Source organism: Gloeophyllum trabeum (genome assembly GCF_000344685.1).
Source record: "Gloeophyllum trabeum ATCC 11539 unplaced genomic scaffold GLOTRscaffold_00011, whole genome shotgun sequence".
NCBI classification, from domain to species: domain Eukaryota; kingdom Fungi; phylum Basidiomycota; class Agaricomycetes; order Gloeophyllales; family Gloeophyllaceae; genus Gloeophyllum; species Gloeophyllum trabeum.
In genome coordinates, this window is record NW_006920420.1 from 682,532 (window position 1) to 694,703 (window position 12,172).

General features: G+C 53.8%; 6 protein-coding genes across 6 annotated transcripts in view; 1 reads left to right on the forward strand and 5 right to left on the reverse strand.

The window, feature by feature from the left end:
• Positions 1-486: 486 nt before the first annotated feature.
• Positions 487-1,462, reverse strand: GLOTRDRAFT_95125 (uncharacterized protein; the record flags this gene model as incomplete). The annotated part of the gene is made up of 2 exons (XM_007870205.1): positions 487-1,206; positions 1,262-1,462. 2 exons carry the CDS (start codon positions 1,460-1,462, stop codon positions 487-489), a joined length of 921 nt encoding a protein of 306 aa, XP_007868396.1.
• Positions 1,463-2,143: 681 nt separating this feature from the next.
• On the reverse strand, positions 2,144-4,027 carry GLOTRDRAFT_45457 (uncharacterized protein; the record flags this gene model as incomplete). The annotated part of the gene is made up of 5 exons (XM_007869972.1): positions 2,144-2,600; positions 2,653-2,939; positions 2,998-3,373; positions 3,440-3,728; positions 3,781-4,027. The coding sequence occupies 5 exons, from the start codon at positions 4,025-4,027 to the stop codon at positions 2,144-2,146; spliced, it is 1,656 nt and encodes a 551-aa protein (XP_007868163.1).
• Positions 4,028-4,666: 639 nt separating this feature from the next.
• On the forward strand, positions 4,667-5,335 carry GLOTRDRAFT_46029 (uncharacterized protein; the record flags this gene model as incomplete). Its single annotated transcript, XM_007870024.1, has 1 exon — positions 4,667-5,335. A coding segment is annotated over one exon (669 nt), but the record flags the coding sequence as incomplete, so codon positions are not given.
• A 2,507-nt stretch (positions 5,336-7,842) lies between these two features.
• On the reverse strand, positions 7,843-8,874 carry GLOTRDRAFT_131377 (uncharacterized protein; the record flags this gene model as incomplete). Its single annotated transcript, XM_007870206.1, has 1 exon — positions 7,843-8,874. One exon carries the CDS (start codon positions 8,872-8,874, stop codon positions 7,843-7,845), a length of 1,032 nt encoding a protein of 343 aa, XP_007868397.1.
• Positions 8,875-9,678: 804 nt separating this feature from the next.
• Positions 9,679-10,454, reverse strand: GLOTRDRAFT_131378 (uncharacterized protein; the record flags this gene model as incomplete). Its single annotated transcript, XM_007870207.1, has 2 exons — positions 9,679-10,200; positions 10,260-10,454. 2 exons carry the CDS (start codon positions 10,452-10,454, stop codon positions 9,679-9,681), a joined length of 717 nt encoding a protein of 238 aa, XP_007868398.1.
• Positions 10,455-10,912: 458 nt separating this feature from the next.
• The window catches only part of GLOTRDRAFT_140027 (uncharacterized protein), a gene marked incomplete at its 5' end in the record, with an annotated part of 3,937 nt that continues 2,677 nt past the window's right edge, over positions 10,913-12,172 (reverse strand). Inside the window, one exon of the mRNA XM_007870208.1 lies at positions 10,913-11,305. Coding sequence (XP_007868399.1) covers positions 10,996-11,305 — 310 coding nt within the window. The 3' untranslated portion in view covers positions 10,913-10,995. The remainder of the gene's footprint in view (positions 11,306-12,172) is intronic.

Genomic DNA, 12,172 nt, shown 5'->3' on the forward strand with positions numbered 1-12,172 from the left:
CGTTTCAAGGGTGGGCTAGCTATTTGTTGCTTTCGTGACTATGACACCTTCCATTAGGCGGTAAAGCATAACGGATAGCGTCATCCAAAGTCTCAATACACGAGGAGATGGATGGATCTTCGTCCCACCCATTCTAGGATCTTTCGTCATCGGACCCCACATTTCACTGAGGCTTTGGAAGATGACGAGACGCAAAGCAGGCGACTTTCATTCAAGCGATACAAACAATCCGATTCCACAAATGAAGCAATACCCCGAGAAATTATGAGAAAAAATTGTCCGAACACGTCATCCCTCGCTCCCCAGCACTACTCGTACAATGAGAAAGCAGATAAGAACCAATACTCGTACATTAACATTTCAACGGCGTCCGCGTTCCTACATGCTCCCAGCTGCAGCCGCCTGCATCAAATGGTCCTCTCGAGACTATTGCGCCGTCACGTCGGTGGCCAGGGTTTACGGCCGTGACGATATGCCAATACGTGTCTAGACGCCGCAGACCAGGAGGCGAAGAAGGTCTCTGGGCCCTCTGACTGGAAGAGGGGGGATGCGAGACTTGATCACTTCCCGCTCGGGTGGAGGCGGGGGTGGGGTACGCTTGCGCCAGACTTCGCCTCTGGTCTTCATAACGGCCTCCGCAGCGAGCTCGTGGGTCATATCAGAGAGCGCGTCGGGCGAGGGCGGTTGACTCTGCGCGAACGACGTAGGGGCATTGACGTCAGAGGAGCTCGACACGAACGAGGACGAGCGATCGCATCCGGATTTCTTGGGAGCGGTGATGGAGGCGTTGCTGCCCGCCGGTGTGATGAGACTTAGCAAGTCCTCCGTAGACGATGCGGGCGAGCTGTGGCCCTCGCTCGACGATGAGCTCCACGCGTCGTCCTCCTCCCAGTCCGCGAAGGGATCGAACTTCATCACCGGTGGCCATGTCGCGTATGCCGTCGGCAAGTGTGTAATCTCCCCCATCATACGCTGCGATTCAGCGTAGTCGAGCTCTCCTTCGTACCCTGCGAGCGCGCAGTTGAAGTGTGGCGCTGCGTTGGGTACCTCCCGCCAGTCGGGGGTAAGCGGCGACGTTGGGGTGGGTAGCCAGTCGCGCTCATCGAAGTTGAGAAGCCAGCCTGGTCGCGCCTGGCGCGGTTTAGGATGATGTAGGACGGGTTCGTCTGGGAGCAGGTTGGTTATTTTGCTCGTTTTCCCGGACAGCTAATGACCAATCGTTTCAGTGACCTATTCTCGACGCGTTGAAAAGGGAGCATACTTCATCCAACTTATCGAACAGCTCATTTAGGCGCGTCGGGGTGATGTTCGTGTCGTACATCGCGTGGCGATCATCGTCCGTCAGTGCAGGGTTCATGGGATCTGTGGCGGGCCACTGGGTGGAGGACGCGTCGGGCGGCAGCGAGGACAGATGACCGCCAGTGGCGTAGGTGAACGCGATGTCAATGATGATGTTCGACATGGTATCAGAGTTGTATGGTGATAGCTTGTGAAATGTGGTGAGTGTCGAGGTGGAAAGACGATGGAGGCGCGTCTAATGGTGGGCACTGATTGAACTGGAATACCGGCAGGCACCGACTTTTATAATGCGCGCGCCACTGGTCAAAGCGTCGCCTTTGTTCTCTTTTTGGGTATCATCCGGGCCTTGCGCCCCTGCGCTTGGACTTCCCGGACCGCCTCATGGTCATTGCCCTAGTGATAGGGTGCATTCGCAAGCTAGAATATGGGGTCCTTGCGCTGCAACACTGGTACTATGGACAGCCCCGTGTGGCGTCTACCTCGCGCCACCCTCGTCTCTACCTGCTGGCCCGAGCATTATGGCACGCTCCTGTTCTTCGTCTCTGGCACCCCTTTTGTGATTGGTAGGTCTGTGCGTAGGATCGCGTTGGCCTACATAGGTATCGAGCTCGGCCATGGATGCCCGTCATCTATGTGGGTTTAGTACTGCTACGGACTGGTGTGGCGGGCTTTGCGCCACCGGCTACTGTATGCGTGCTGACCAGACGAGTGCTGCTAACCGCCTTGGCTGCTCAGCAGTCTTTTATATCCCGCATGCTCCTTATACATGTTTTTGTTTAGCTACGTTTGTCTATAGAGGTATCAACCAACAGTGCGTATCCCATACAATAAACACAATAAGGTGCTACTCCCTCACTACATTCACAGCGACGTTCGTGAGATCCACTTTCTCTTTGTCATCGTCGAGACTGGAGGCGTCTCTGTTGGTCATCCAGTCGTCCTCCGAAACCACGTAGTCGGGAGGTTCGTTCCATTCCTTCGATTTCATCATACATTGCGGTGGATGCAAGAGACACAGCCCCCAATATACCATAAAGCTAACGAACAGGCCAATCGGGTAGGCGAAGTAGTATTCCCGTTCCGCGCCCAGACTGACGTTGACTCCGAATACGCCGAGGAAGCCGTAGAAGTTGGGTGCAATGCCCATCAAGTAGGCAACGTATGCGCGATAGTTCCATCCATTAGAATACCAATAAAGTCCAGACGGCTTGGTGGTATAGAGATCCGGGATTAGAAAATGGCCGCGACTGATAAGGTAGTACTGGCAGAGCATCACTCCGGTGATAGCAGAAAGGAAGATCCTGGAGTCAAAGCGGCGTGAGTGGCGCACGCATACAAAGTGTAATCACTAACTGATAGGAGGCGAGCCAACTGACGAAGCTTGAGGCCGTCCCGAGGATATACCAAGGGCACATTGCGTAAGAAATAACGGCAGCGAGGTAGAAGCCTCGACGGATGGTGATAAATCTAGGCCAGAGTGCGGCGAGATCGTTGCCTGGCGGAATGGAATTCTCAAATATAGAAGAGAATATCGAACTGTAAGTAAACCCAAGGGCGAGAAAGAAGGCGCCCGCTCTGGTTCTTGGAGTATAATCACGAGTGAGCATGGCATCTAGGAGAGTAATCGGATTCCAGATCAGCTACAGAGGCTGTAGGTCAGCGACGCTGGCAGAATAATGTGGCTGAAAGAGGACGAACGTCACCAAATATAATCTGAGATGTTGACCCGACGATGTTCCCGACTAAGCCGATCAATAGTGTTGACAGGGGAAATCCAATGAGTTGTGGCCAGAAGGCATCTTTAGGTCTCCTGGCATACCGCATAAAATCGGCGGCGTTTGACGCGTACGTGGCACAGTTAGCGCAGTAAATCCAGATATACTGCGCGATAAGCCAGGACTTCTTAGTCCCATATACAGTACTGTTTTGACGTGCAACGGGCCCAATGCCTCCAGCCTCTTTGACAGTCCAGGCCAACATCCCGATGCAGCAGAGAACGAAAAATAAGAGCTTGACGTATATGTACCACTTCAGCTTGGGAATTCTTATGTGAAGGAAAGAGGTAGTCAAGATCCTAGAGAAAAAGGCTTCAGACCAAGACCCTCTGGGTGGTGTACGAAGACTGGACACTTTTACCTACCAGAATAGTGCAAAGCCAATAAGACCACCAGACGTCAAAGCCGATGCATCGGGTGGAAATACATCAGGGATTCTTGCGATCGAGGGAAATATTGCATGGAGCATTACATATGTGCATTGACCGCCCTGTACGGCATTGACACCGGTCCATACAAGAGTCATCACAACTCTGTTGATCACAGGCCAATAACCCCCCCATACACCGAAGCTAGCTCGAACAATGGCAGGGTACGGAATATGATAGACGGCCCCAGCGCGGCCATTAAAACAGAGGATAACTGCAATAATGACTGATTATCTTCAGCATATTATCCGCGCGAGAAGTACAGCACGACCACTTACTCTGGCCTCCAAGTTGACAGGCGATACCCTCCCACAAGCTCAAGCCCGCTGCTAACGCTGTCGTTGCGCCGTAGAACGAGGCGGGGGTGGCATTGGCAGAGAGCCAAAACCAAAAGTACGTTCTCCACGTATACGTCCGGTCTTTGACAGGAATAGGGCGCAGGTCATCGTTATCTAGCCATTGATGACGATCTTTACAGCGACCCTCTCGATACTCTTGCGTCTCCAGCACACGAATCCAAGACATCTGCAGGTTTGAGAGTAAGATAGGGTGTTCTCAGGCACCTGGAGTAAACGGCTGTTGTGCATCTGGACAGCATGAATCATGTCGGGTTTATTATCTGCGGACCCAGGCTCACCTTATCTGCGTTGTGGGGTAGCATGCCGGAATGCATCGATAGAAGGCAAGTGCAGTTGGCAGCCTGTGGGACATTCCGGGAGCATTATCAAGGTTATTTCCGGTCTATGTAATGATGAAAACCAACTCGTCAGTGGAAGCAATAGCTAGGCGTCAAGCTGAGGGAACCCAGAGAGTCGATTCAATAGGTTCCGCAGATGTATTCGCCCTGTGAGATGGGCGCCAGTAGTACTGGCTTGACGCACTCACACGTGACAAGACCGTAACAATGGTAGTAGTCACTTTGACTTGAGCAGGCAAAAGTCGTGGTCAGAGAGGGACCTTGGACAACTTCATCAACTATCTGCGCCTGCGCTCAGATATTCCTGCACAGCAACATCCAGTACTCGTTGGCGACATTCCCCACAAGCGCTGGCGGGCGACCTCCTTCCGCTCAACAAGCGCAAGACAGGATGCCTGACATCCATCCCAGCGAGGTGACGCATTCGTTAATGATACTGTCCACCATCCAGCCTGGAACTTGCATACTTGCCTTTCGACCCCTTCGAATCTGCCAGTGCCGTGGACTTCACCCCATCCTTCCTGGAGTCGCGCGTCCGTCCAAATAAGGAGAATGTACTGTTTGCTGTGATAGATAAGAGACAACCTGCGCATGATGGTAGCCAGCCATTGTCCCGAACCTTAGCAGGGATAATCAGCCTGTTGAATACATCACCTACAGACCTCATGACGGAGATGGGGTTCACCCTGACATTTCCAGCTTTGCAAGGAACCCATGTGACCAAAAGCGCGACAGCGCTCTTGCTTTGCTGTTGCCTCGATCCTAGCCCCGTCGGGCTCGGTCTTAGGCGAGTGCAGTGGCAGGCGAATATCGCCAATCAGGCGTCTATACATGTGGCCGAAAGGATGCGATCCACCAAAGAGGCCGTCAGACGATGGGACAGGGTCGTGCCAGCCGATGGGAAGGTCGGAAACGGGCGGAGAATAGGGTTCGGGGATCCCAAGGGAGCTAGCATTGGGAGAGACATAGGCATATTGTCTATTTATTGGGATGATTGGGAAGAGAGGCGAGAATTTATCCAAGGAGTAAGAGACGTGCACTTTCAAAGAGAGGTGAAGACAAAGAAACTTACCGATATAGCGTCAGTGACCAACGTGCACGATGAGTTACACGGCGCTGAAAGGAGCAAGAAGTAGAGCATTGCGACGCAGTCGACTTCATCTGTATGGCAAGTATAGACAGCCGCCGACCGGAGCACGGGTCCCGTATAGGTAAAAAACCTCTCCTGGATCTGTCTTCACTGGTGTCGGAGAGTCTATACCCATGGGACAGAGGGAACTGACCCAGATCCTCCAGTAGTCGCCAAAAGCTCGTCAGGTCGACAGCTTGAATAACATGTATTGCCGTCCTTCGTTCCCAAAGTCTCGACGGAGAACGAGAGATGACCAAAAGAATCCAGCTACGGCGCTCATAGAAAAGACCATCTCAGCGAGGAGAATGATACCGGGACTTCAAAACATCGCAAGGGGTGAAGTTCCAAAGACAGCAACCAAGCGAGACGCTACTAAGGTTCCAGAACTGTCAGCCTAAGGGATTTGGATCACAAGCACTGGGCCAGGATGGCTTCATTAAATTGGAGATCAAGTTTGATGTAGAGGTGTCTTAATAGGTTCTTTTCATCATCTCCTTTCCCCTGAGCTGTGCCATCCCCAGCCTATCTTAACTAGGACGAGCGTATACCACCACAGCTCGTTACCTAGGACTGGCAGATCGTCGCACTCGTCTGTTCCTCCTCTTTCAAGTTCGAAGTTCAAGGTACTTTGTCCCATTTCAGGTAGGACGTGTCCGTGCGACAGGCCACTGAGGCCAGAGAAGCAGAGAGAAGCTGGCTGGTCATCGGGGCTGCTGTATTTCGGACAAACCCGAAGCTTCTTTCGGCCACGTCCGCGAACGAGATTCAATCCTCCAAGGAGTGCAGGGGGGAGTGTTTCTGCGGTCAACTACTATGTCGTTCTTGTTATTATCTTCTAAGTGCTGTAGACTCGATGTATAGTAGTTATAACACCCTAGAAATCTATCGTCTGAGATGCGTGTATGAATTGACATACGCGACTGCACCCGAAAATTTAGTTCTGATGGAATTGAACGAGTGTAACCCGCGGCGTGGTAAACGCCGCGTTGCCTCCTCCCTCTACTCTGTGGACCCGTCCAAGGCCCATCGTATCTTGGTTTTGTTCTGGTTTCGCGAGTCTGTCGGTCTATGAAATTTGACTAGTTATTCGAGGTAGCGCTGGGGAACTCCCATGGATTGTTTTCCCTGCCCCGGACATGGACAACAACTCCGGAAACATACCCGCCACCGGCCTCCTACGTCTGTCCGACATCGTAGGTCATCGAAAGACGCGGACGGTATATGGGACCCAAGACGGATAAATGAAGACGGAGCCTGGCGGGATCGCCGACATCACTAGATGACCGACGCGCGAGGCGTACGATGCAGGCCCCTGTCTTCAAAAGATAATGGCCGGTCATGGAGGTACAATGGGGACTGGAGGACTGGACATAAGGATGCGAGGGAGGATTCGGCGGCGAATCGAGAGAAAGATTCCCGCGATCATCCTTCATGGCCGACGGTAATCTGGGGACCTTCTCCTGTCGCTTGACCCACAAGAGTACCCCGCAGCATGGTGTTTCCCGCGTCTGCGGGCGGGGATGTACTAGCTTGACGCCGTACGGCAGAGGATCTGGCTCGTAGGATGCACTGATCTCCGTGGAAGGGCGGTCGTAGCAGCCTGCGATATTCTGTAAATCCGGTCGAGATTGAGACGACTGCGACTCACCAGGAACGGAATCCTCTTGCTCGTCTGACAGTCTACTAGGTTCTCTGTAGAGTCGTGGTTTATCTGCCTCTAGCTTGGCCCGATCTCGAATGCACGCTGGGATCATCCGCGGGTCGCTGCTGCGCTGCTATCTTCGTAGCTTTCATGGTACGTCGAACGACGGTTCACATCCGTTCTCCTCAATATCTCTCTGTGCGGGAGATTTGTATCTGCCTGGGTGACTTCAACGTTGCTGTGGAATCCAACTCAGCCGTGGTTTCTTGGCAGAAAGTAACATAATGACTCACCCAGACCCTTATCAATTGCGGGGTACCTCATGTATGATACTCCAGCGGTCTCGAGGCGTCCACGTTACACCTGTAGACGTTGTACGTATCCTGAGAGTCGTGCTTTCGAGCACGGTCATCAGCATACATACAGACGCTCCAGGCACAGCTGACGTTCCTGATTCGGCTTCGCCGTCCCAGGATTTGACAAACGGACACTGCGGGATGTATCTCTCAAGAAACCTGCGCGGGGAGCGGATGCGTCGCTCAGAAACGCAGAGGATGGATGAGGAGACTTTCGGTGGCACCAACATAGGACTTGTCGATTATCCTGGTATCCGTTCGGCAGCTACCGGATCTCGGCTAACCGTCCTCAATGCCTGGTTTCGTCCAAGGCTCAGACGTCTCTGGAGGAGAGCAGAATATTTATTTGCTTGCAATACAAATGATTCGAAACAGGTGGAGAAATGAACAGGAGCCCAATGACTATGCAAGTCGTACAGAAGGAAAGCCCAGAATAAAAGAAACCGTGTGTATTGGCTACCATCCCGATAACGTTCTATGTCGACACCCAACCGAACGGCCAGTGCCTGCTCTTCACCCACTCCTAACGACGCATACGATTGCCTCGCACAGCGCTCTATCTCGCGCTCTCTCGGAGGCATCTATCATCTCCGGATCTCTCGTAGGCGTTTCAAACGTGGTCCACGTCATCCTCCTCGACCCTGTCTGAACGTTGGGGCCGCGCAGCTCTGCCAGATACGGGCGGTTGTCCGCGGGGTTGGGAGTGCCGGGCCCATGGGGAGGGTTTGCCGATTGGAAGACCTCGAGGGGCTGCTCGAGGCGCCACCTAATCTCCTCGTCCGTCAGAGGGAATCGGGCACCCCGTAGCCGCATCGCGATCTCCAACACCTCCTCGTCCGAGCGCTCGGGGGTGCTTTCTCGACTATCCGACGAGTAGCTAGGGCTGGGGTTATGGTGGGGAATGTCGGGCGACGGGCTCCGGGAGTCGAAACCGCTCAAGGCCGCCCGCCATGCTTCACAGAGGCGCTCCGTTTCCTCTCTGGGCAATGAGCCGACGGTTGTCAAGCTGGAAGGAACCTGCGAGTCCTCCCTCGAGGCAGGATATGCGGTCCCGCTCTCGGACGCGTCCCGTGCGGCGGCGAAGACGTTGTCCGTCGACGAGTTGTCGCACTTCAACTTGGCGGATGCGGGCATTGCGCAGCCGTTCGCGGGTGTGATAATACCCGGCAGTTCGTCGTTGGAGGATGCGGGGGATGTGCCCACGAACTCGGGCACGCGCGCAGGTGCTGCTTCTGCGTAGGCGGGCGCAGTGGACTGGGCCAGCAACTCCTCCAGTGCCTCTTCGACGGCTCGCTCTGCCTGCTCCATAGACGAGAGCTCGGAGTACATTCTCTCGGATTCACTGGGTTCCAGGGCTCCATCGTATCCCCCCAATGCATAGTCAAAAGGCGAGTCCGATGAGTTCGCAATAGAACGGGGATTTGGGAGGCCTGCGAGATCGAACATGGTGCCGTTAATCCAGGCTAGTCGGGTGTCGCAGCGACGGGGTTTTGGATGGTATAGCAACTGCTCCGGAGCAGGGAGCTCTAAGCTCTGGTTGGTCATTTTGTGTGCTTTGGTGGACGACTAATGACCAAATTTCTTCAGTGAACATCTTTAGGACTCGTCGCGAGATCCTACCGAATGCACATTCCGCATCACTCGCAACGGAGCAGTCTCCGTATGAACGGTGGCACCAGAGTGGTTTAGTTCCGGTTCCTCGTGTATCGTGCCAAGCGTGCTTGCTGCGCTGTAACTTGCCGTTTGACGCGTCCTCTTGCCTCTGATGCCAGATGAAGGTCCTTTCAACATCGTGCTTGAAGTTATTCAAAGAAGCAGAGGAGCGATGGGAGTCGTTTGCGGGAGGTTGAAGTTCTGGTTCAAGTCGCGGACGACGGGTAGCGTGGTGACTGCTGCCTTTTATGTTCGCACGTCGGCAGCTGCCGAATCAGAAACCCCTTCCTCATCGATTTTGTGCCCTCTGCAAGGGCTCTTGGGATGCAGAGCACGTCGTGAGCAGTTCCAGGGTGAAATGATAATCACGGGTGCCAAAATTATAGAACAGGATTAGCAGGGATTGCATATCTGAGGCCGCTTGCCCGCTCATTCGATAGCTCTTCAATACCCAATCGTTTCAACAAACCGCATGACTAGTGAAAGCATTATACTACTCGATGATCTCATTCCAAGAACAACCCACAACCCTCATTATCCATCTGCATTTCCTTCCACCGACTCCCCTCGTTCACCAGTAGTTCCCCCTTCTGACGCGAACAGCCTGCCTACCAGGACGGGCCATCTTGTACGGATGGACGTTGCGTCGAGCTAAAGGCGGCGGGATGGTCGTCTTCCCCTGGCTCTCGAGCACGGTCAAATGTTCCTGAGTCTGCTCGGCAGAGTACTCGGCGAGCTCGCCGGGCGCGGGGAAGGGCCAGTAGGACTGCATATCGAATTTAGCTCACCGTCGGGAGGAGTAGGGGTGCTGCTGGAGTCCTCAGAGCTGCGCTCGTCGGGGACGACGGTTGAACAATAGTCGTCGTCGACTGCGGCGGACCCGCCGTAAACCCCCGCCATCGTGTTAGTCGCGAACGCCTGCTTGAGCATTTCGAACGCGTTGAGAGCTGCAAACGATATCCTTGGATCCGGCTTGGATGTTTCATGTTCTGGCATGCTGTGTATCTCATGGAACATCCGAAACCATTCCTTGGGTGTGAGTGGCGCAACGAGCCCCTTGCACTTGAAGGCCGGTATATCGGTGACGGCGGCGTGCTTGCTTTGAATAGATGGTGTTGAGAGCGTTGTGCCATCCATGGTTGGCTTGGATTCGATCCTGCGTACTTGGTCTTCCAGGTCATTCTTCTGGTTGGTTATTTTTCTGGCTTCAGAGCTCGGCTTATGACCAATCTCTCTTTAGTGGAAAGCAGCAGATGCGTAAAACTTCCACTATTTACCTGCTTGAAGAATGTCGCAAAGCGCGACGTGGGCGCGGCTTCGCCATTCAACAATCGTCGCTCCTCTTCTGTACGGGAGTGGCACATCGCAGTCGCGTCGCCAGACGATGCTTTCGGTGGCGACGACACCAGCTCAGGCGCATCCACCGGGGCGGCTTCGGCATCGACCATTGGGGTGTCCGCAAGCGGTGACATCTGAGTGAAGTGATTGTGCTGGAAGGTGATTGTCGGTAAAGAAAAGAGAGTAAGACACAGTCGCGGGCAGACCGAAGAACTGATATGGATCCTGCCAAGAACGACAAGGGTCCTTTGCCGGGCGGTTAAAGATGTGGCTAAAGCCGCGGGGTGACTGCTGACTTCGATATTCGCACGAGGGCAGCTACCGAAGCACAGACCTTCCTTATCGATTATGGACCCCCAGTATGTGCCTTCGGGAGGCAGAGCACGTTCCGAACAGTCCCCAGGTGCAATGTTATGTACGTGGCCAAAAATACGGAACAACACAAGCAGAGTTCAGATACTCAAGACAACCCCTCAATACTCAGTCTCTCCAAGTAACCGAACCCCAGTCAAAGTAGTTCAATTCTACGAGGTCTCATTCCAGAATAACCCACCACCCCTCCTCATCCGTCCTCATTGTTTTCCACCATCCCCCCTCGTTCACCAGTAGCTGGCCCCTCCCGACGCGAATGGTCCATCTCCCAGGACGGGGCATCTTGTACGGGTGGACATGGTGTCAAGCTAAAGGCGGCATGGACGTCTTCCCGTGGCTCTCGAGCACTGTGAAATGATCCTGAATCTGCTCGGCGGTGTCATCGGTGACCTCGCCGGGCGTGAGGACAGGCCAGTAGGAGCCCTTCAGCATCTGCATGTTGAACCCAACATCACCCCCCGGGGGAGTAGGGACTTCGTCGGAGCCCTTGGAGCTGTACTCGTCGGGGATGACGGTCGAACAATTGTCGTCATCGGCTGCGGCGGGCCCGCCGTAAACCTCCGCCGCCGTCTCAGGTGCGAAGGCCTGCTTGAGTTTTCGAACCTGTTGAGGGCTGCGAATGACATCCTTGGCTTCGACGCGGACGTGTCCGGCAGACTGTGGATTTCACGGAACATTCGAGACCATTCCTGTGGCGTGAGTGGCACAACGAATGCCCTGGCTCTGCACTCGAGGCCGGTATATCGGTCACGGTGGCATGCGTGCTTTGAAGAGACTGTTGAGGACACGGCGTCATCCTTGGTGCCATTGGGATCGACCTCGCGGACTTGGCCTCGCTGATCGTTGTTCAGGTTGGTTCTATGAATTGTTGTTGCTTCGCGGCACGGCTTATAACCAATTAGGGGAAGTCACGGTGCTCGTTTTAAGGACCGTTTTAGCCTCGAACACGAAATCCGTTTTAGCCTCGTTTCTGCAAAACGGCTCTGGAGCCGTTTTGCACAAATCGCGAACACGGTTTTCGTTTTAGCTCGGCATCTCTCGGCATTTCAGTCTTAGGTAAGCTCGGAGTCGCAAATCCTCTTGCCATATCTAGGCTTAACTGAAGCCTTGGAGAACTTATGTCCCCTCCCGAGTGTCTAGTTTGTGCTGGGAAGTGACAGTGTCCTTCTGTAGTATATACCAAGTGTTTAAAACCATCTCAACTTAAAGAGTGCTGTACCTTAAAGAGGAATCACGGCTCTACATTGGAACTCCGCCTACAGTCAGTGGCTGTAAACGTTGTGTAAACGCGTGCTTGAACGAAGCGTTGAACGGCCCACAAAACGGATTTTATGTGGGGTGGTCACGGTTGATTTCGGTTTACGATGCGTTTTAGAGGTCGACAACGAAATGCAAAACGGACGCTAAAACGGCCTTAAAACGCCAACCGTGACTTCCCCTATTTATCCTTAGTGAACAGCAGTGGACACGTAAATAATCG